General features: G+C 40.8%; 1 protein-coding gene across 6 annotated transcripts in view; it reads right to left on the bottom strand.

The window, feature by feature from the left end:
* Positions 1-23,075, bottom strand: part of si:ch211-45c16.2 (mitogen-activated protein kinase kinase kinase 13) — a 43,991-nt gene that overhangs the window by 5,101 nt on the left and 15,815 nt on the right. For 3 of the 6 annotated variants that reach the window (XM_053497099.1, XM_053497097.1, XM_053497098.1), the window contains 12 exons: positions 7,579-8,241; positions 7,290-7,473; positions 7,010-7,201; positions 6,080-6,238; positions 5,775-5,933; positions 4,276-4,384; positions 4,078-4,187; positions 3,837-3,953; positions 2,799-2,945; positions 1,749-2,388; positions 599-669; positions 71-362 (listed from right to left, as the gene is read on the bottom strand). In XM_053497099.1, coding sequence (XP_053353074.1) covers positions 71-362; positions 599-669; positions 1,749-2,388; positions 2,799-2,945; positions 3,837-3,953; positions 4,078-4,187; positions 4,276-4,384; positions 5,775-5,933; positions 6,080-6,238; positions 7,010-7,201; positions 7,290-7,473; positions 7,579-8,167 — 2,769 coding nt within the window. In that variant the 5' untranslated portion in view covers positions 8,168-8,241. Of the gene's footprint in view, positions 1-70; positions 363-598; positions 670-1,748; positions 2,389-2,798; positions 2,946-3,836; positions 3,954-4,077; positions 4,188-4,275; positions 4,385-5,774; positions 5,934-6,079; positions 6,239-7,009; positions 7,202-7,289; positions 7,474-7,578; positions 8,242-15,124; positions 15,198-22,259; positions 22,296-23,075 lie in introns of those variants that run through there. The other 3 variants (XM_053497100.1, XM_053497101.1, XM_053497102.1) reach the window with 3 other exon arrangements.

The following is a 23,075-nucleotide window of genomic DNA, read 5'->3' as shown; positions in this document are numbered from 1 at the left end:
TTACTTTCTCCTTGTCTATACCAGATAAGAACCGAGTATCAAGCGGGAACAGTGGCGCAGAGGTGCTGACCTCATAACTATGTTCATCAGCGCACAGCTTGCCCAGAGAGATCTGAGTTTTGACCCGGCGCACCGCACACTCTTTATCGGAGAGGCCGTCAGACTGTGTGGAGATGTCGATGGGGATCTCTGGTGTGTGCGAGAGCAGCTCGTCCAGCTGCTCCTCCTGACTGGCGCTCAGTGCTTCTAGGGGTCCACTGCGAGAGTGCTCGCTCGTGTTCCCTTCCTCTCCATCTGACACGGACAGATTCTCTGAGCTGAAGGTAGAGTACGACTGAAAGCTGCTCATGCAGCGGTGAGGCCTGTAGACATCACATAAAAGTCCATAATAACACGTTAAAAAAAATAATCCTACATCTGTATAAGAATTGCATTTCTTTTTTCATTTTTGGACATCGCATCACTTACTGAAAATAAATGTATATATATGATGAATGAGAATTTAATTAGTGTTTCTAATGCAGCCAGGAAGAACAGTCTGTGTTGATAAAGAGCATACTGATTGTCAATTATTAATAATTGCAGAGCAGCCAGTCACCTCTGTCTCCGTGGAAACTCCACTTCACTGTCAACCTCTCCCTCCTCTTCCTCAGATGAGTCATCCCCAACCTGACAAGAAAGCAGATGGTTAGCTCACTCTTGCACCACATACACACACTTAAACAGAGACAACATTACTCTTTTATAATGTCACACGAATGAAACAGTAATACAGGCTTAAGGAAATTCACCACACAGTTCAGTAAGCATAAAATGTATAATAAAAAATATATAATTATAATAAAATATAGATATTTTTTAAAACACAAATTCGGGCTCAATCAGTATACATCCTGGATGACAAATTAGAGACAAAGTTACATAAACTTAGAATACAGTATTTTGTTTGGAGTAGTAACATCAGTAAAAAAATAAAATAAAAAAAATAGAATATTAAATATTTTTTAAACAAAAATAAATATTGAATTGACTGGATTGAATATCACTGCCAGTCAAAAGTTTGGACACACCTTCCAACTCTCTCGTCTTTACTGCTTTAAAATTAAAAAGAATATCCAATAACCTGCTTTGAACAGATTTTGATATTGAGATGCATCTGCTCTGTAACGCCTTCATAATGACTCTAATCCGAGTTGCTGTTTGTGAATTGGTAAGTTTGTTGCCAATTAATAAATTGTTAGAGGTAAGTTTTGGTCTTGCTTTCCTGGAATGATCTTCATGAGAGCCAGTTTCATCATGGTGCTTAATGGGTTTTACAAATGCACTTGACAATAGTGTTCTTGCAAGAACTATTCCAGAACAGCTTTATCTTAAAAAAATATATAAAAAAATAAATACATTTTTAATTACTGAATTATTGCCATGTCCACACGTCTGACTGGTACTGTATGCAGTTCTTCCCCCGGCTGTTTAATGTCCACAAAGTTTTATGAGCACACAGTTATATAAAATGCCTCACTGAAACCAAGAGGTTCAAAACCCTGTGCAAAAAAAAACGAGCCAAAATTTGACTGGAAGAACCACATCATTAATCCCCCTACTGGCTAAACAAGCAAATCCCAACAAAAATCTAAGCACAAAGGGGACTAAATGTGGAATGAAAGGCTCATATGAATGTGATGCTCGAGTGTCCACGAATATTTGGTCATATACTGTATGCCACTTCTCATGTATTCATGTTGACTCACCTTACTGAGGGTTCTGAGTGTCCTTGGGAGGCTGTTCTGTGGGGAGCTACCTCGCTCTGGCTGTTGTTTTTCCTCCATGGCGTCTCCATCACGCGTGCTGACCAGGGAACAGTCAGGCAACATGTCCTGGCACCTCAAGCACCCAGGCAGGGGGTGACCCTGGCAGCAGGGGCAGAGCGCAGCTGTCCCGATAGCCACTTGCTGCCTTGCGTCAGCCTCCAGAGTGGTGTTGATGAGGTCGGGGCTAGAGCGCTGTAGATGCTCTGTGTGAGGGCTGCGGAGTGCCGCGGCAGGGCCGAAGTAGCGCAGCTCGCTGGCGCATAAGGCGGCAGTGTTGTCCCGCTTTTGCAGGGGAAGCAGCGGGCTCTCGGGTGGTAGCTGATGAGGGTAATGGTGGCTATGAGGATTATGATGGTATTGCTGTGGCTGCAGTGGTTGCTGTTCTTCAGCGATGTTGACATTGGGCTTGAGGACCCCGGAAAACTCGTGGCTGCCCTTGCTGTTGGTACGGCGGTGGCGTGGTTTGCTGCGGTAGCGTGCTTTCCCAGGTGGAGTGGAGACCCTTGGGCTGCCTGACAGAGGTGAGGACACTGGGAAAGCCTCCACACTGGAGATTCCGTCTGAGCGCAGAAGATCAGGCCTACAGAGGAGGCAAATCAATAAATAAATAAAGGTGCAATAACGCATTAAAAACTAATACATATAAACTCCATTATATCCATTCAGATTAAGCAAGATAAAGTTAGAGATGCTGTTTGAGTGGTTTAAAACTGTTTTTACAATTATACCCAAGAAAAAAAGGTTATTAAAGGTTACCTTAACTGTTTGTGAGTAACTGTTCAAACTCAAACAGCTTGAACAGTTTCACAGAAGATTGGGCAGGTGGGCGGGAAAGCAAGCTTTTTTTCTCCTTTTTTTAAACCATAATTGTCATCTCAGACAGCTCTAAAACTGCATAATTATTTGCCTGATGTATCCAATTTTAAAGCAGGGCATGCTGAAATCCCATTTTCCAAACTGACTTAAACAAAAGCGCTACGCAACGGTTACCTTTTGGGGGTCGGTGTGCCAGGTTTGTGGTTCACACTGCCTTTCTTCCTGATAAGCTTCTCGACAGCGTTGGGTCGGACGATGGGTCGCACCACGTGGCGTTTGTACGTGCCGGGGTACTTTTTCTCCACAGCTTGCTCCCTTCTGCTTAAAAGAACAGCACAGTGAGTCCGGGTTAGTGATGAGTACAACGTTATTTCATTAGACGCAACGATAAAATAGCAAAGCGGATAATAACTGCAGAAAGGTGAAGATTTGCAATCATAGGGAACTATAATAATAAAAATAAATAAATGGTCTTATTAAAGTTGAGGATAAGCTGGGGCTGATATTTAAGGAGATTAAATTAGAATTGCGGTGAGACATCTGGACTCTGGGACAGCTCAGACCACACTTAAGATTTACACCGTTGTATTAAATCTCCTAGTTGTCAAACCTAAAATTAATTTTGACCACATGTGCCAACGAACACATGCACGTAGCTAGAGTCTACAGCTCAGGAAGGGCAGTTAGGTTTTCTTTCGCAAGGGACTCGAATATGTTCGATTAGTTCTGGGTATTAAGATAATTCACAATTAAATATTAGCATAAAGCCAAACAATATGCTAATAATTATGATTAAAATGTTATGATTAAAATTAAAGTTGTTTGTTTTTCTGCAAATGTGGTAACTTATTGTTTTACAGACAATCCATATTAAAAACTATAAAAATTAGGTCCACAGGTTAGGATTAGCAGTTTATGCATGATGCTTTAACGCTCAGACATTGTCGAGGTCATAAACATTTTATAAAAACTGGAGATCAGAAGAAATTCAAGCACAAAATGGACACTTTGGAAGCACGTCTCGTTTTTCAACCTCAGGTCACCAGATTTAAAAAAAAAAAAAAAAAAAAAAAATACAGCTGGCTTTTGATTGAACATCTAAACCTCAGTGCCATTCTGTAATTACTAGGATAGAGTTATGGATTTAAACAGAATGTTGCTGATGTTAGAGATTTGCGGGAGTGAGATGCTGACTTTGTGAGGCGTGCTTACTTCATGAGCTCTTTCTCTCGCACTTCCAGCTGCAGCATGATTGCACTTAGCTCCATATACAGGTTGTTGGCCCTCTCGAGCTTTCTCTCATAATGCTCTCTGATGTCCAGCGCGTGCCTGCAAGAATAATACACAACAGGCCGGGTTGGAGAGAGAGTCTTAAATTAAAATAAATTCAGATATACAATTCAATAAATTGTATAAATTCAGAGTATTTGTAGCATCAGGCTCAAGGGCTGACCTGAGTTCATCTCTTCTGCGCCGGATAAGTTCCTCATCCAGCCGATGAATGCAAGTTCCTTCACTTTTTATCTTCTCAAAATGCTTTTTCACTTCCTCTCTCCACTCCGCCTGAAGGGCATGACTTGCATGTTACTGCTGAGAAACTAACTCGACTAAATTACTCTGCAAGTAATTTATGCATAAAATCGGTGCAAACCTGAGATTTGAAGTAGGTCTCCTGGGGGGCTCCGAGCACATCTGCAGAGGCGATGTCCAGATGCAGAAGGATCTGTCTGAACGATGGTCTGTTTCTCGGTTTACCCTGCCTGTAGACAGAAGGTGATCATTTTAAGGCTCATGGTTTTAAGCGTCCGATTTACAACATGCAAATAATTTAATTGTGGAGTTACAAAAGGAACTGCTGGCAAGTCTCTTCTCTCATTTTAAGTCCTCAGTAAGACAGTAAAGAAATATTTTGTGTAGTAGTAACTTTTAACAATGTTTGTAGTGCTTTTAACAATGTTTGATTACCCAGTAGGACTTAAATAATGCATCATATCCATGCATAAACCAATATACATTACATCTAGACATTTGGCAGATGCCCTTCAGAGCGACTTACATTTTTACCTCATTATACATGGTTAACTGCCCTGCTCAAGGGCCCAACAGTGGCAACTTGGTGGTTGTGGGGTTTGAACCTGGGATCTTCTTAACCGTACCCCAAAGCCTTAACCACTGAGCTACCCCACCCCACTGATACACTGATCAGCCAAAACTTGATACTGAGTAGGTGGCTCTTTGCTGCCAAAACAGCCCCGACCCTCACTGCATGGCTCTTCTAGAGCTGTAAAGGTATCTACAGTACTGTATGTAGAGCCATGTTTTTCCAGCACACCCTACAGATCCTCAATTGGGTTAAGATCTTGAGAATTGATGCCAAGTCAACATCTCAAATCATTCCTGAACAATTTTTGCAATGTTTCGTGAAACATCATCTTGTTAAAAGAGACCACAGCCATCAGGTTTTTATGAAGTGTCAGCGACAGTGTTTAGGTAGGTGGCAAGTGTCAAAGTAACATCCATATGAATGGCAAGACACAGGGTTTTCCAGTAGAACATAAACACTGCCTGGGTCATCTTGAACTCTTTCCATCTCTTCCCCAGGTACGTGACACACACGCATCAGTTCTGATGCTCACATCCCCACTGTAGGCACTTTTGGCGGTGGACATGGGTCTCAAACTGTGATGCACTGTGCGTTTCTACAAAGTGATTCCTTTCCATCTGTACCAGCATTAAATTTTTCAGTAATTATCGCTACAGAAGCTCTTCTTCATTAAAATGTCGCCCGTTCAGAGTGTTTCCTTACTTGGGGCACTTTTGGCATGTCTTGACCACAGCTGACTGGGAACATCCCACAAGACTTGCAGTTTTGGAGTTGCTCTGACCCAGTTATCTAGACATCACAATTCGCCCCTTGTCAAGTCGCTCAAATCCTTACAACTGACTATTTTTTCTGCTTCCAAAATGACAATGTTCACTTGTTGCCTAATAAATCCCACCCACTTCCAGGCGTCATTGTAAAGTGATAATCAATTTTCTCTTATCCATAATGTAACAGCTATATGTTGTATGAGGGGTACCAAAGAAGAAGCATAAAAATATAAATAAATAAATAACCAATCAATGTGATTTTCGCAGAGCTGCAGTTACCATGTCTGCTTCATGAGGATTTTGAAGCCGTCAGGGCAGGTCGAGGGCACAGGAAGGTGCAGACTGTTACTCCCTACGCCCCAGATAATGGCAGAGGAGTCCACGTCTTTATATGGGATCTCCCCGGTCAGAAGCTCCCATAACACCACACCAAATGACCTAAACAGGAAACATTTTTGTTTACATTCCAAAGAATTCTGAGCTTACATAATACATAAAAAGCTTTCATGTAAACAAAGTCAGTTAGGTGACACAAGTAGGGCAAGTACTGAAATTCTTAACGCATGACATTCAGGAACACGTACCAAATGTCTACTTTTTCCGACACGGGTTCATTGCGGATCACTTCCGGAGCCATCCAGGCCACCGTACCAGCAAATGACATCTTGGTGCTCTTATCGCTCAGCTCTTTGGATGTCCCGAAGTCCGAGATCTTCACAGCATCGTTATGAGTGACTAACACGCTAAAGAGAGAAAAAGTTTTATGATAAATGCTTTGTTATTTTTTATTATTCAATATGTAAAGAAATGACAAGGTCAGACTCGACTGCCTTTTACGGTTTATGAATAATGCTGTTTATATTTACAACATTCTAGATCACGCGCTTAACATCTCACTCCAACAGGCGAGGTTCTGGTTTGACGCGTATGCTTAACGTTTTACAAATTCAGTAACGTATTTCGACCATTTTCCGGCTTTAGAAACAACATTTTAGTCAAGCCCTCATTCAACCGATTTAATAAAATTAACAAGATACAGCAAATGGAAGAAAAGTGACGATAACTGGCAGAATCAAATATAATCTTTATATGCTCAAAACTATGAGGGGCGTTCAAGTCAAACTGGGATTTTTGATCGCAAAGAATAACACTGCTACGAGAGTACAAAATTTTTTTTTTCTATATAATCCTCTGCTAAACTAATTGAAGCCATTGAGCAAACAGCCTGCTTCATGTCAACACTGGCCTCCCAGGAACTCCTTGTGGGCACAGAGCCACCCTAGCCAGGATAATTATTCACGGATGTACGATCTTTAAAACGTCAGCACCATTTAAATTTCTCACTGCAGCTAAGAGTCATCACAATACTGTTCTTTAGATCTTTTGTCAATCAGTTTTGCACCTTTATTCAATAGAAATTTTAATAGAAAAGTCCCAGTTTGGCTTTTTTTTTTTATGTTGGAGCTATTTTATTAACTAAAGCCATAAAGGTTTACCACCTAAGAGGATCTTACTTTGGCGATTTGAGGTCTCTGTGAATGATCTTGTGGAGGTGTAGGTAGTTCATGCCGCTTGCGATGCCCGATGCCCAGTCCACTAGGAGACGGGGAGTTATCTTCCTCCCTGCCCTGAGTACCTCATACAGCTGCCCCTGAGCACAGTACTCCATGATAATGCAGTAACATGGAGCCTGTGTGCACACACCCCTACAGAAAGGAAATAAAGACACGTCAGAAAATGTGCATTTAAAAAAAATAATAATAATAAAAAAAAAAAAAAAAAATTGGGTCGTACTTGAATCCGATGATGTTGGGGTGCTTTAGTTTGCGGAGGTGTTTAATGTCTGTTTCTTTCTGCTCTCGGACCTTCTTGATGGCCACGTCTTCCGAGTGGAACTTACCCAGGAACACGGCACCCTGAGCTCCGCTTCCCAACCACTGCAGCTCGGAGATCTCCTCGAACGGAACCTCCCACAAATCTACAACAAAATGAACAAGCTAGTTTGTACTTGATTTGAATTTTTTTTTTAATGTAAATAAGATAAAAAATGGTTGGAAACTACATATAACTACGTTGCAAACACCTTGCTGCTGAAGCTTATAATCTGTTGAATATGTCTTCCCTATGATGTTCCACACTGGCTTTAAGCAGCCGAACAATCCTTCCAGAAAGCCGCCTCCGCCCGTGTGCGCTCGGTGGAAGTGAAGTTTGATATCGTCGTGGTGATGCTGATCAGCGTGCTCCATGTTACAGCCTCCGTCCTCGTTGCCCTCTTCGCCGTAGGAACCGTGCTCTTCATGGTCGGCATTGCGTTCCTCCTCGTGCTCCTGCAGCTGCAGCACGCTGTTCTCGAAGTGGCCCTGCTCCCGACTCGAGTCCTCGCTGAGCGCGGTGCAGGGCGGGCTGCTACCGCTCATGCCCAAGTCGTCGTCTCGGCCCGGCTGCAGGGGCACGGGGAGGCTGGTGGGCGGGGCCAGGTCGGTGATGATCTGTGGTGGAGGGGCAGGTGGTGGGGCCTGAGGAGAGAGGGAACTGTTGGTGTTGGCTTTCTTCAGAGCGTCTCCCACCACGGTGAGCTTGAGCTCTTCTTTGAGCTTTCCCACCAGCAGGCTGGGGCAGGAGGTCCAGGACAGCACCTCTGGGGAGCTACCCATGGTGCCGTGCATGTGCATGGGCAGCTGCCCGACAACTCAAAGGGTATGATGAGAGGTTTAATATAGGAAACTTTGCCTGGAGGTTAGAAGACCTAGACAGACAGAGAAGGAACGAGAGAGTATGATTATCATAAGTGGCTTTTGTAGTGTTCCTCACAGGACTGGTAAGATTAACCATTAATCTGTTGTTTGGCAATTATCAATACTTTTACTACGTAGTGCAATACTCCAGGTATTTTCCCCATTTTCTAAAGTAGGTACAGTATCATGGAACAGATTGTCCATTATCCTCCTGAAATCCCACAATGCACAGCAAAGGGTCAAACAACCTACTGTAGCCTAGGGGATGAGTACTGAGAGTGCACTCGAAGGGAATAGGGAATAAGAGATTATTCTGGATACAGAACCAGTTTAATCTCCTGTGTTCTCATATCCATGATCTACCAGATTGGAAAAGCTTTAATTAATGATTTTTTTTTTTTTTTTAAACCTGAAAGAGGGAACAGGGAGCGTTGGGGATAGAGGGGCCAGAATCCAGGAAACATTTGTTCAAATCTATACTTGGCTGGTTTTCTCTCTGCAGCATAGGGATTAAGCAGGCATGCGAATGAGGGGCTGAACATCTGGTACACACTGTGTGTGTGTCTTTATTGGACTACTGGTTGGACACACACCACTTTATCTGCTTGTTTGGTTACACAAGATGCAGGTTCCCAGAAGGAAGCTTATTTTGATCTCATCGGTGTAGAAATAAAGCCTCCGGTAAACCCCTGAGCACCGCACTTACAGTGGATGTGTGCAGGGTGAAGAGGACGTAGGTGAAGCACAATCACGCAGCTGCCATGTTCTCAGCCGATAGAGGAGTTTTATCAAAATTAACAATAGGAGTTGAGTTTTAGCTGCACTTCGTGGCAATGTGTTGTTACGACTAACATCCTGCAGTCTTTAGTAAACACGAGAGTATGAATCGGGCCAAAGTCCATACGTTCAAGGAACATTTGGATTGCGAAGGTACACAAAGCCTGCACCAATAACTTACACGTCTGTTTGTGTAGATATGAGGTGGAGGGCCATATACCAGAATGCAGTCTTCGTGGTCACACAAAAGTCTCAATGTAAATAAAATTTACGGTAACTATTTATAGAATTTTGGCTGGCAAACAAGTGTCAAAGGGTTTAAAGATAGTGAGATTAAGTTCATTAACCACAAAGCTATGAAAGACGCTCAGAGGGTTAAGGCACCAAGCTCTACCAGATTGCCATTGTTGGACCCTTGAGCAAGGCCCTTAACCCATCTGCTCCAGGGGTCCTGTATCATAGCTGACCCTGAAGCTCTCTGCCTCCTATATGCAAAGAAAGAATTGCATTGTGCAGCAACAAACAAAGGCTTAACTTAACCAACTTAAAAGTTTTAAAAAACTCTGCAATTTACCTCTGAATCTTTTAATAAAAGAATAGGACACAAATCTCATCTTTAACTAAAATGTTTACGAAGCCGGAGTCATTAATCTAACTCATTCGTTTCCATCGTAAAGACTTCAGCAGAATTCCAAATGAAATTACAGGTTAGGTTTGTTCACCTCCATAAACCAGATGAAGTATAAATAATAATATTAACCGATTTGAATGAACAACTTGAAAGACTGTGCACGGAAAAATTACAATATTTGTGAATGGTTCTACATGTTACTAACACTAGACTGCATGTATTAACATCTTCCTTTGAAAAGATATTACCTCGGTTGATGTTTTAATAATGGTGTTGTAGAGTGCTGTCTAATAATCTCCCATAAGTGCGCAATCGGGTTGAGATCTGAAGGCCCTGGCATATAATTTACATCACTTCAACCTCATTAAATCATTCCTTCAGTCAGCCCGTAAATTGTGTAGATGTGCATGGTGTCCTTCTTGCTTGTGGTGTTGGTGGAGGAAATGTTTCATCATGGAATAACGCTGATCAGTCGGAAGAACTCTGGACTGATTTGAAGTTAATCAAAATGTCTCCATGACATGACCGGGCAGCACCGAATTCTCCTTTGTGATTCCCCGTGTGCAAATAAAAAACAGAAACTAACAGCACATGGTCACCTATTTGTCACTACAAGCGGTCATATGGCATTATCTCCACCTGATTTCTAGACAAAAGTGTGTTTTGTCCTGAATGAAGTTTTTTTTTTTTTTTTTTAATGCTTAACCTAAAAAATGCCTGCTATGAAGAACTTTTTACAGTAATCAGGTTTAAAGAAAAACAGGAGGCAGAGCAAACGAGGCCATGTCCTGATAGGGACTTTTAAAACCAGGCCGTGACGAGAAAGACGCAGTAGTGCACCGATCGACGTGTTTCGCAGACGGACATAAGAGAGAAAAAGGGAGGAGTGGAAAGAGTTGGCCAAGGAGATAAACTGGCCTGTTTCTTTGTTTGAGTAGTGCAATCAGAGCGGGGCCTATGAACTACACACGAGCGTGCACGTTCCTGAAGGGAACACACACAAACACGTGCATGCATGCAGATGCACAAGGTGAGTGAACTGTCTCTCCTCTTCCCAGAAGAATAGGCTCTCCGTTTCCAGTAGCATTAATCTGCACAGGGGAGTAACTGGATAGAACTCTTTCCTTTCACACACACACACACAGAGCCTCTTCCCATTACTGCCAGCTATGAATGTGTGAATGCGCGTGCGTGCGTGTGTGTAACCTGATCAGTGGGTGTGAGTGATGGACCAGTAGGCATCAATAATGCAAACTCTGCTCTCAAGCTCTTAGCACACAACTGAGAGTGCAGGACGCAACCAGAGCGTTCTCTCTCTTTCTCTCGCTCAGGTAACACAAAAATCCTTTCCTCTGTGTGTGTGTGTGTAATTCCACCCTGGGGCCAGTGCTAATGCTCAGAGCTGCATTACACCCTGGGCAAATTATCAAACACACACACACACAGTACTGTACCAATGCTGTAAGACACACACACCCACACTGGTAGAAATGCACAGATTACACTTTGTCCCATTTTGTCCGTTCTGATAAGGAGATCAGGTCTCAGTCAGCCCGCGTCTGATACACGAGTCAAACCAGGACTTTTATGCACCAGCCCACTGTACTAAAACTAGCACTAACCAACATGTTACTGTGTTTGATCAGACAGCCAACTCACCTGATCTGAACCCTATAGAGAACCTATGGACCAGCGTTAACAGGAAGAGGAGAATCACCTGAACCAACAATACAGACGAACTAAAGGCTGCTATCAAAGCAACCTGGTCGGAGAGGCCGATCGTCTTATTGAACAACATTTTGAGAAGTTGGACTTTTCCGTTTTGTAATTCTTTTTTGATCTTTATAATATAATATTTTGAAATAACTGAAAAAAAAAAAAAAAACACTAGAAATTAAAACAAAAAGCCTTAAATATTTTACTTCACCTTAATGAAGATAGAATGTAAGTTTATCTGCTTAAAAACAATATGTAAAAATTCTTAATTGTAGATGCACCCGGTGTGTTTGTGCGCGTGTGTTCGTGCGCAGATGTGTGTAGTTTGGAAACTTTGAACTCAGGAAAGTCCATGGAGTTACACTTCTACACAGACACACCTTTCAGGAAGTATTTACATTACTTCATTGGTTTTTGCGTCATCATATAATCTTATTCATGAAGTATTCTTTGTTTTCTGCACAGTGCACACTGTAATGAGGATGAACTGGTTTTACAGCTGTAACTGTATTACAAATTAAGTGCAACAGAAAAGCTTCCAGTTTATAATAATTAAACTATTTGTATAATAATAATAATATAATGGATAATATAATTATTATTTATTTTATTATAAAAGGAGTCATCATGTTAAATAAAGTGGTACCTGGGCATCCGAACAACAGGTCAAACTGAAATTTTGCAAGTAATTTGCCTCAGTATGTGAAGCACTTTTGACTGAACCGAGGTGAACCGAACGCTGGTTTGTGTTTACGTTGTGCACGCACATCCAGGAGCCGTTCAAAACTTGGGTTTGCATCAGTGGAAAGTCAAGCGAAGCAAGTTTACATATTTTTTGCATTTTGTGTAAGAATTGAGCACGGTACCAAGAAGAATAGAGCCACTTTTAGTTTTGTTTTTTAAGCAGCCGGTGCCAAAATGAATCTTAAATTAAGATTAAGTGAGATTTAAATGTCTATTTATTTCATATTTTACTTAAATGGACATGTCTTTTTCAAATGTTTTGGTTGTTTTTATATGATTCTAATGTTGTAAATGGACAATATTTCGTAGTATTTCTTGGACGGCTGGAATGGCTTATCTGCATTTACACAATTTCCTCTGGAAAAATGCATTTTGCAATATGAAGTTTAGCTTTAAGAACGGATTAATTTTGTATAGTAAAATCAGTATCTGATTTAAACTTTACTGCTGTAAACTCATAATCCGGGACGAATACTTGAAAAAAGAAAATTACATTCTTTTCAACAATCTAACACTCCTTGGGAAAAAATTAAATATTTAAGATACAGGTTTTTTTTTTATATCAAGACAGAAATAAAATAAAACATGGCGGGGAAAAAAAAACTAATAATTTTGCACGTCATGTCTTCCCTTAGCAAACTGAAGTCTAAAACGCAGACATTTTAATGTACTTGTACATCTTTCATGGGCATTACACATAATCACACTATACAATACAATGGATAAGGTCATACTGGATCCAGGGAATATATATCCACTATTCATACGAAGACGAACCAAATATTCAATTTTATTTTATGCTTGTTAACTTACAAGTCACACACAGAGTACATCTTAAGATAAGCATATCACCATAATAATAGTTAAATATATAGTTATATTATAAACATAATAATAGTTTGTACAACAAACTTAAGCTAATCTTTTTTTCCTTTTTAACTGTGACGGGCCAAAACACTAGCCTGGCGTGTGTAATATAGGAATATTATGACCAAAACAATTTAAGTGCACGAGCATCCAGTATTTATAAACCTCAAATTACACACGTCACCGTTTTTTCACTTGCACGTGGCTGAATGCTAGTTTTCTCCAAACGCTTCCTGAAGCAGAAGTCGCTATGAAACCTTAAAAGGGACCATCACTTCAACAAGTGAACAAATAAATAAAAGGGTCTGATTTTTTGTGGAACCAGTGGGAGACAGGTTCCCGGATTTGTTGGACTTGTTGGTTTTGTGCTGACAGACAGTTTTTTTTTTTTTTTTTTTTTTAATGCTTGCTCATCCTCTATGTGCACAGAAGCCTCCTCAATCTGCACAGTGAATTATTTATGGCTTTAGTTGTCTGCCCTTCTATAAATAATGTCTGTACCTTATCGGCACAGAGCCTGACCCAGCCGGCTAATTTACATGCCGTTTGGACCAGGTTCTGACCGGTGAACACTGCTGATAGGCAGGATTGCATGACCACACACACACACAAAAGATGGAGCAGAGTGATGTTTCTGTCCATACTGTAGATCACAAACAAGGACAGAAGTATGGAGAATAAAGAGAGAGACAGAAATAGAGAGATGCAAATGAAGAGTAAATGAAAACGAAAATCAAAGAGACATGAAAAGAAATGAATAAGCAGCTGAGCTCCGGAGGGTAAACAGCTCTAGTCGGTCTTCACAGAAGGAAGCAATATGAAATGAGCCTTATTAAAGTTTAACCTACTGAATAATCCGCACAAAGCCTTCAGAATCCACAGAGTCACAGGAAATCCATGAAGCTGCAGATCAACACAGACCAAAAACTATAAAGCTCAGAGAACTGAATTTAATTCAAACACTAGGGTTGTCGATCTTCACAACTGTCTTTTTATTATTAGACTTGACTTAAGAATTGAACATTGGAAAGCATACCTAAATAGGAAAAAAAAAATAAAATAAAAAAATAAATCAATAAATAATAATAAAAAAATAATCCGAATCAACAAAAGATTAATTAAATTGCATAATCATTTTAATCTTCCATATCTATTTGCTTGCTGCTAAAGCTTTAGAGAGACGCAACAGAAACGCATTTTGATGCCATTACTATATTAAACATCGCCTGCGAGTCTCTTTCTCCAAACTCTGAGCAAATTTGTCCTAAACACACTCATTGTACACGTTCACACCAGTCTCAGAATACCTCTAGCAATATTAAGTCGAAAACTGCATGCATAAAAAGCCCCGTGTGCTCACAGCCACTCAACCCGCAGAATTACGGTCAAGTGGAGTTTTGAGACTTTGGCGCCATTTGAGGCAGTAACATGGCACCGTATCTTTATAATCCCACAGGTGGTACACTATCTTGTGTTGTACGAGTACATTTTTTACCAAGTTTTAGAAATGATTATAGCAGACGACAGATTTTCTGAACTTCAAACGTTGCTTTTTTTCAAATTTAATTTTAAGTTAAACATTAAAAGTCTTGTATGTGAAGTTAGTTTGTATTGTTTAAATGCTGTGATTGGTTTTTAAGTAAAAAAACTCATGCTATAAGGAACACGCCAAATTTAAACATTAAACTTTTTTAAATATAAAGAAAACAATTCATATAGAATCATGATATTTATACAATCGCATTGTATTTTAATTGAATAGGTATCGTGATAATGATTCCCATCCAATATTGTTTAGTTTTAAATCAAACATTTAATTATTTTGGGTTTTTTATTTTATAATTTTTCTTTACATGCCAATTATAAGCCATCGCTACCCATTCACCCGCTATTTATTCCAAGACATCTCCACTCACAGCATGAATCGGGCATGGACACTAGTGAGGGAGCAGCTGGTGGGTTTGTGGGATCAGCTTCTTGCATCCCCACCCTAAACGCTCACCCACACACGCGTACGCTTATTATACACACACGATTAATCCCGATGATACAGAAGGTCCTACAATCTGTGTAACTCTGCAAACGTGTGCCAGACAGAGAGACAAAAATACTATTGTTCTGATGTGCTAGAATAGCTCCGGCATGTAGCTCATACTTACTGAGACGAGCCTAAATAAGCCATCATCCTCAAGCAAACACCCTGCAGGAGAAGCATATGCTCCCATCAATCTACTGTGCAGCATAAACACACAGCCACACCCACAGCCAAACACACCCAGCATCTGTGTCCCCGTAACTCTAGGCCTCATTAGCTACAGGCCCGGGGGCGGTCTTTAGGGAGGGGGCAGGAGGGTCCGGGGGATGGGGTAGTGTGTACGGCTCCAGAGGGACCAGCTGGAGAAATGCAACAAAGAGCCAATTTAGCCTTCGACAAAGAGCCATGCACCCATTTTCTTTCTGCCTGACACACACAGTCTCAGATTCCCTCTCCATTTTTCCAGACACGGCTTGATCCCACTGCACCCTCTCCTCTTACATTCCCAAAAATCGATCAGACCCCCCCCCCCCACCCCTGCTGGGAGCTCCAGCTCCAGTCTGTCCCCGCGCCGGGCCCATGCTGAGGCGCCGACTGACGGAAGAAAGAAAATCGCTCAATCACTCGGCGTGATTCATGAAGCCAATTAGCAGTGGCAGCCTCCCACAGCACCTGAGCACCATCATCACCTTATTCACACTACAAGCCATTATTAAACACTTTTCTCCAAGCGCAGTCCCTACAGCCTACTCGCTCCATCTGCCCACACTGGATTCAGCTCACTCAGCAGGAAGTAAAAAAAAAATAAAAAAATTTAATTCTGTAATGAGACTTTAGTAAATGTCTTGGTTACAAATAACAAACTTGATTCTAATTGGCATGTCTCATGAGCTTAGGACGTTTTACACTACACAGGATGGACTAAATCACTGGCTTGGTTAACAGATACAAGCACATTTCATGTCTAGGCTATTTTGTTTTAGTCTTCCACCCTCCCCCCTTTAAGACAGTTAACAGAACATGTGGTATTCTATTCGGTATGAAATAGTAACTATGAAAAGAAAAAGACGTGATAAGAGAGAAGCGCTCCAAGCTGACATGAGAGCCTGATCTATTCGGTATTCCAACAGTATGTTAGAGCCAAGGGACCTACTCCAGATCTATAGTATACTAAAATGGATAAGTAGGGATTGGAATCACCAATTTGATATGTATCGTGATTTTATAATTATCGTGATTTGATATTACAAACTTAGATTTTGCTACAATTCTAAAACTTGGCAAATAATTCACTTTTGCCACACATGACTGTGCCTACTGATGTGCGAGTAGTTTAAAGTGCTCCTCCTTTAGGATGACAGAGGAACTGCAACATTTTACCGCCTCAAACGCAAATCTGTATAAATGTAAAATGTAAAAGAAGTCAGTGTGGCGATTTTTTTGCGCGGCAATACATGCATCACGATCCGTACCCCAAAAGATGTTTCGTCAATCTCCACTGATAAGATCTGTCTGAGCTGCAACATAATGTGTGCTCTAAAAAATAAGTTTTAAATCACAGTTTGTCGACTTGCAAAAGAGTAAATCAAAAGCACACAGAAGGCTCAAAATAAAGGTACTGCAAGGTGCTCATTTGCTGGTGTGAAAGCAGATTTTCCATCCCCCATCACTCATATTGCACATCCACTATAATTGGTATTTAAAAAAAAAAACAATGTAATTTAACAGCGTTGAACGAGAAAACTGGGTAGTTGTGTGGAAAATGAAACAGTGGCCATGTGGCATTTACCATAATAGTCCATTCAATCTGGATAGTCTTAATTTAATTCAGTTTTATTTATATAGCACTGTTAATGGTAATTTTTACAAATAAGATTTACAAAAATAAACATTTATATGAAAATGAGTTTGAAAAAGAGTGAGGAAATGTATAAATCATAATCAGATTGTGCCTGATGAGCAAGCTGAGGGCAACGGTGGCAAAGAAAAATTCCCTGAGATGACAATCGAAAGAATCCTTCAAAGGAACCAGACTCAACAGGAACCCATCTGTATTTGTGCAAAAATCGGATAGCAGTCTGGCCCTAAACGGGGTGAATGGAACGAGAAGGATTATGTAAACCTTCTATAATAATCAGATCAATGGAAAAACATTAGCCGTGTAAGCACTGGATCGGATTGTAATGTTCTTGTTGGAATATTTGTCCTGAGTCCATGTACCCATATGAGGAGAGAAACATTAAGAGACATGATGAGTTTCCAGGAGGGTAGCCGGAAGGACTCCAGGATGTGTTATTGCTCTTGAGCTGTAAAGGTCCATCTGTTTAAAAGTTTGCAAAATCAGTCCTCTATGTGCTTCTGAGATTAATTACAAAGAACAGCAGAAATGCACATATTGTTCCCCTGTGACAATGTGGGACCACTTCATGTCAGAAAAGCTTTATCCTGATTAAACATTTCGACCATGTAAACGCAAATCTTATCGGATCAGCCTCCATGTAAAGCTAGAATCTCTAATGGGAACTGAATTGGATTGACAAATATGGTTAATGTAAACATCTAGCTAGTCTTTTTAGTAGCTGAATCGCTAAATCTAATACTTTTTAGTGCTTAAGTTAAATAAATTAATTGAGAAACTCATTATTTATTTAAGGCGTTATTGCTCAAAATAATCAGATTTAAATGGCAAAAGCCTTTGTCTTTTCTCAAAAAATAAAAACACAATATTGTCGCTGTCTTCCAGTAAATCAGGAGGAAATTCACTGATCTCATCCACCACACATTTGGTGTTGTTGTGCTTGAGCAGGTTACAATACTGGAATATTTAGGGCTTGTGTGGGAGTGCAGTCTGGGACTTTCATCTGCTTCCTGCATCCTGATTTGCAGACTAAAATATGGGCCGATGTGCGAACCTGCTTTAGTCCTGCGTGTTCTCTCTCAGCATTGGACTGAGGCAGGAAGGTAAACCTACAGTGTAATCTATTTTTAACAGAAAGATTGAACAAACACTAAATAACCTGCCCTTTCTCAAAATATCACATGGCCCAAAAAGCAATAGTCTTCATTTCAGTTCTGTAAACCGGAAAACAATCTCGACTACCTTCCAAAAAAGAAATATTCCACTTTGAAGTCTATTTAAAATCAATGACGCGTCTCGTGACAGCGCCACTCGTCGTACAGACTTGAAGTGAGAGCGAGAAAAGGAAACGAGAGAGACAGAAAAACCCTCCTGAGGCTGAGCAGACTGATAGTACACCTTATCCTGCTTAGACGCTAATGCACCTAATGTAATGGAGAACCTAAATAATGAATTTGCTATCAGTTGCTAGTCTTAACTTTTTTCCCCTCAATACTGGAACAGTATCGGAGTAATTGGTTTGGTTCCTTTTAAAAATGGAGAATGTTGGATGTGTTGGGTTTCTCCCTCAGACAGACAATCACATAAAACCTCATAGCTAGCTTAAAACAAATAAAACAAACAAAATCAGTAGGAGGATTCTGGGAGGTATTGTAATAGAATTTGTATCAGACTAAGCGAAAAGCTATTGTTCCCTGGGAAATCTACACTGGTCTCCTAGAATTAAACAAATAGTAATATTAAGATAATATATAGTATAATCAGAAATCACAAGCCATAATTCAGATGAGATTGGTGCCTCCATGTGATGTCTAAAAATGAGAAGTAAATGACAGATTCCATGGAACTGACTTTCTTACGACGGATATGAGACTCACATAAAATCAGAAGCTCATCAACTCTACGATTAACTACAGACAATATTATTAGATCATTAATGACTGAAATTGTTTTGCAGCTTCAGACAGCACCACATCCAATTATTTAAAAGATATTTAAAGTAGCATATTGTGACAAACACTGCCTTGGCAAAAAAATGTTGCACCAAGATTTCATTCAAACGGTTTTAGTTTTGCACAAAATGTGGTGGTCAGTTCATGCGTGAAAGTCCAAATACAATGTCAGTATCAGCTGACTTTTATTAATTTTATTGCCACATTGAGTCTAGACCTGACCAACTGAAAGCAACCCCAGATCATAATACTACCTCCAGAGGCTTGTACAGTGGGCACTATGCCTGATGGATGAGTCACTTCATCACTTTGCTTACCTTCGTACCTTGAGGCACCCATCACTTTGGAATAGGGTCAACCTGGACTCATCAGACCACAAGATCTTTTTGCATTGATCCAAAGTCCAATCTTTATGCTTCCTTGCAAAATTAGTCTAATTAACAATTGGTTTTCCTGTGGCCACAGAGACGTTAAGTTTCAATCCTGTGGGTTCTCATAACATGCAACTGTTTAAATGATCTCCATTCATGTTTTCACATTTCTTCCACAAGGTTGAAGGTTTAGCCTTCCAGGTTCTTAATAATGTTAGAAGGTTCGTAACCTAGTTACATCAATTTCAAATCGCCCCAGTTCTCTGCTTGATGCAGCACAATAATTTGACCCTTCTAAAAATTTTTTTTTTGGCAGCGTACTTTGTGACGATTCCTATAACTGCAACTTAAACAAAAAATTGCCATTATTATGATTACTATTTGTTTTCTCCTTTTTAGGTTGGAATATACTTATCTTTAAGCATGCTTAGACGTGACTATTCTGGAAAAAAAAACTTCTCAAAGACAGCCGTGTGCTGTTTAAATGTTTGATAAGAACAACACTCCTGTTCTACTCCTGGGCGAGTTGTTGCACTTAGAGGCACTAAAGTAAAGTCAACAAAGTATTTATAATTAACAGCCAAACCTTACTTATTAAAAAACTGTAACAAATAAGATTATGGGTCTCTCATATGAGCGGACATTTTAGTGTCTGTTCAAACTGCACAAATATGATCAGGCCAAGATTGATGATAAAACCAAAAAAAAAAAAAAAGTACCCCTTAACTTCTCCACTGAAAAATACACCTGGCCAAGCAGAGGAATGTTTGTTTCTACACCTGATGGTCTCGGTAGGAGCATTTACTAAACCACGTGTGGTTGCTGTTTATTTGTAATTTGATGCCAATTAAGGCCTGGCATGAACACATACTCCTACACACAAACAGGCCTTGCTGAGATGAGTGCATTAATGTGATAATATAAAGTCAAATGTAAATGTTGTTGGTGGGCAGTGAGTGCTGTAAGTCACACAGGCACAGATACTGTCATGCTCCAAAATAACACCACACACACACTGAGCCAATGAACGAGGAGCTTACAGCGTGTTGCCTTTTAACATCGCTGTTCAGTCCCTAAAGCAACAAGACCACTTAAAAAAAAAAAAAAAAAAAAAAATGCAAGAGAAGGTGCTCTCGCATGAGACAGATGTGATGCGTTATAGTTAACAATCATCCACTCGCATCCTACTTATGTGCCTCTCTAAAGCCAGAATTAAATCTGAGAGCTTGTAAAAATGTGTTTTTTTGGTAAAAATATTAGATGTTGGAGAAAGAGTAATAATTTCTGGCATGTCATCGCACCAATCAGAAAGTTTACAGTGAAAAGAGAGGAGGAGGTAACGCTGTTGCAGGACTGTTACAATAGTGGCCTGAATGAGAAAAGATCCCAGAGCGACTACAAAGGACACAAGAGGAGCTGGCTCCGTGTGAACAGAGCCGCAAGCCAGGGACAGAGGGGGAGGCTGAGTGGAGAGACGGAGGAGGATGAGGAAAAAGAAGAAGAGGAGAGAGAGGGGAAAAAAAAAAAAAAAAAAAAAAACCAGCTGACCAGCTGCTCCCCCTTTACAATCAGCACATAGCTTTTAAATCAACACACAGAAAAGCCAGCGGGTTGGACAGCATGAATAGCACAGGAGGACGCCTGGTGCTTGTTATAATCAGACAGAGTGTGGCAGAGAGATAGGCACACGCGCATGCACACAGATGTTTACTAGGACCACAGGAGATCCAGTAGAGTGTCTCTGCATTTCTCTGAGTATCCATGCATCTTGGCCAATCTCCATGTCTTTGTGTGCATCTCTCCCTTCCTTTCTATAACCCTGTCCCACTCTCCATGTCTTTGCCTACGTCTCTGTACCTCCATCCCTCACAGATTCTCCCTTTCCTTCCCCGGTCTCCCTGCGTCCGTGTCCCGTCAGTCTCTGTGTGTCTCACTAGGCATACGTCTCTCCCTCATTTTGTGCCCGTCGCTTTCTCTCCGTCTCCCTCTCTCTCCCTCCCTCATCTTCCTGAGCTCTTAAAACCCTAAATAAGCAGCAAAATCAATACTTTACATTAAAGCATCCATTATCAGCAGCAGACTATTGGGCTGCAACTGCTTTTCTTTACACATAACCCTCCAGAAACAGTAAAAGCACAAAATAGAGAAGCTGCACAATAACCACTGAAATGGTTAGATCTAATATTCATATCATTACTACAACTATTATTTATTATTACTCATTGACAAAAAAACTAAAGGGTGACTTAGTCCACCCTCTGTAGAAACTGTTTTTGACTTGTATATAATAATTTTTACTTAATATTTACAAACAGACCATCTTCCAAAACCTTCAAAGAAACGGTCTCATGTTTAAAGTTTGATGAAATGTCACATATAAAGACATCACCAGAGTGATCAATCTCTCCGTTTAGGTCTAGCAGACTTTGTAATATCAATATCATGATATATAATGTTAAATAATTTTAGTGATAACATGATGTACATATATCCACCTAGCTAATTTATTAATCATCATTATTAAATCAAATCGATTCATCAATTGTGTTACTCCGAGACTGTAATCCCCCATCCCCGCCCCCCCCGTCTCTCTCTTCCAGCTGACATTATATAAACATGTTAAGCGGAAGAGGAGACACAGACAGACTGAGCTACAGAGAGCCAGAGCGACAGCGTGACTGAGCTGTATGAATGAATGACACAGCAAATATCGATTATATTCCAAATTTCACAGGCTTGTACACGTACCGCTCATTTCTCACACAGAAATAGAAGATGCTTAGTTTGGGGATGAGACAGACACGGAGTAATGTTTGTCCTTCAGCAGAGGACAGCATAAAGAGGACTACTGCATCAAACCTCAGCATCGCTGCTCGAGCCAAACATAGCACAAGTACACACATGCATGCACACACAGCTTACATTTTTGGTTTAATAACTGGGTTATCAGAGCATGTATCTATACACATGTTTACACAACGTTTGCAGGAGCAGGCAAGGAAATGCAACTATTCGCTAACGTTCTGTATTAGCCCTATATCACACACGTATTAGCCACACACACACACGATTACTTACATATACAAGTACTGGGATGCATGGTTGGTTTTCACGAAGAGGTTGAGAAAAGGAGAAAACTGCCGAGAAAGAGAGTAAGGGAGTGTGAGAGGGAGGCATGGATGAAGAGAGAGCCTGCAGTGTCGGTGTGAAAGAGTGGGTGGTAGCAGAGCTGGTGCTGTCTGCGTCACATTTCATGAATGAAGGGGGCCTGGTGACGCAGGCGTGACGCAGCGGCACACACACGCACACACACTCACGATGGGGGAGGGAAGAGGTGGGGGCAGGATGGGAGGAGACAAAGACAAGAGAAATTTGGGGAACATCTTCAGATAGGGAACAGAGGACAGCGCTGACTCTCAGGCTGCTTTGATATCGAGAGACTCCTGCTGTATGCATGCACGTCATACATGTGCGTCTTGTCTTCCGCTTTGCACAAGCGTACACACATGTGCCCCTGTCCTTTAAGGTTTTCACTCTGCAGCTATTTATACCCGGCTGCACGCCATGCTTTAGTCTCTAACGCTGCTCAAAAAACAACAACAGAACGTTTAATAACCCTTCCTGACGTCAGGGCAAGCTTTAATCTGCAGCACATGGCCTTTTCTATAAAACTGACAGAGACAGAGTGTACAGGGCTTCTCCTTAAGGCGAAAACACAGCCAGAAATAGCCGCTGGATCTGCTCAAGTAACATTATAATAAACTGCTTCACAACAAAAGGACTTGCAAGACTACACCGGTATCATGCCATGCCAAGAATTAGCCATTTTAATATTTAAAATGCAAGGCGCGGTTCTGGCATTGTTAGGTATGACACTTTTGCATAGTGCTAAGA

This window comes from Clarias gariepinus, chromosome 5, assembly GCF_024256425.1.
Source record: "Clarias gariepinus isolate MV-2021 ecotype Netherlands chromosome 5, CGAR_prim_01v2, whole genome shotgun sequence".
Classification (NCBI taxonomy): Eukaryota; Metazoa; Chordata; class Actinopteri; order Siluriformes; family Clariidae; genus Clarias; species Clarias gariepinus.
Note: the sequence above shows the minus strand (reverse complement) of the source record. Positions and strands in the feature narration are given on the sequence as shown.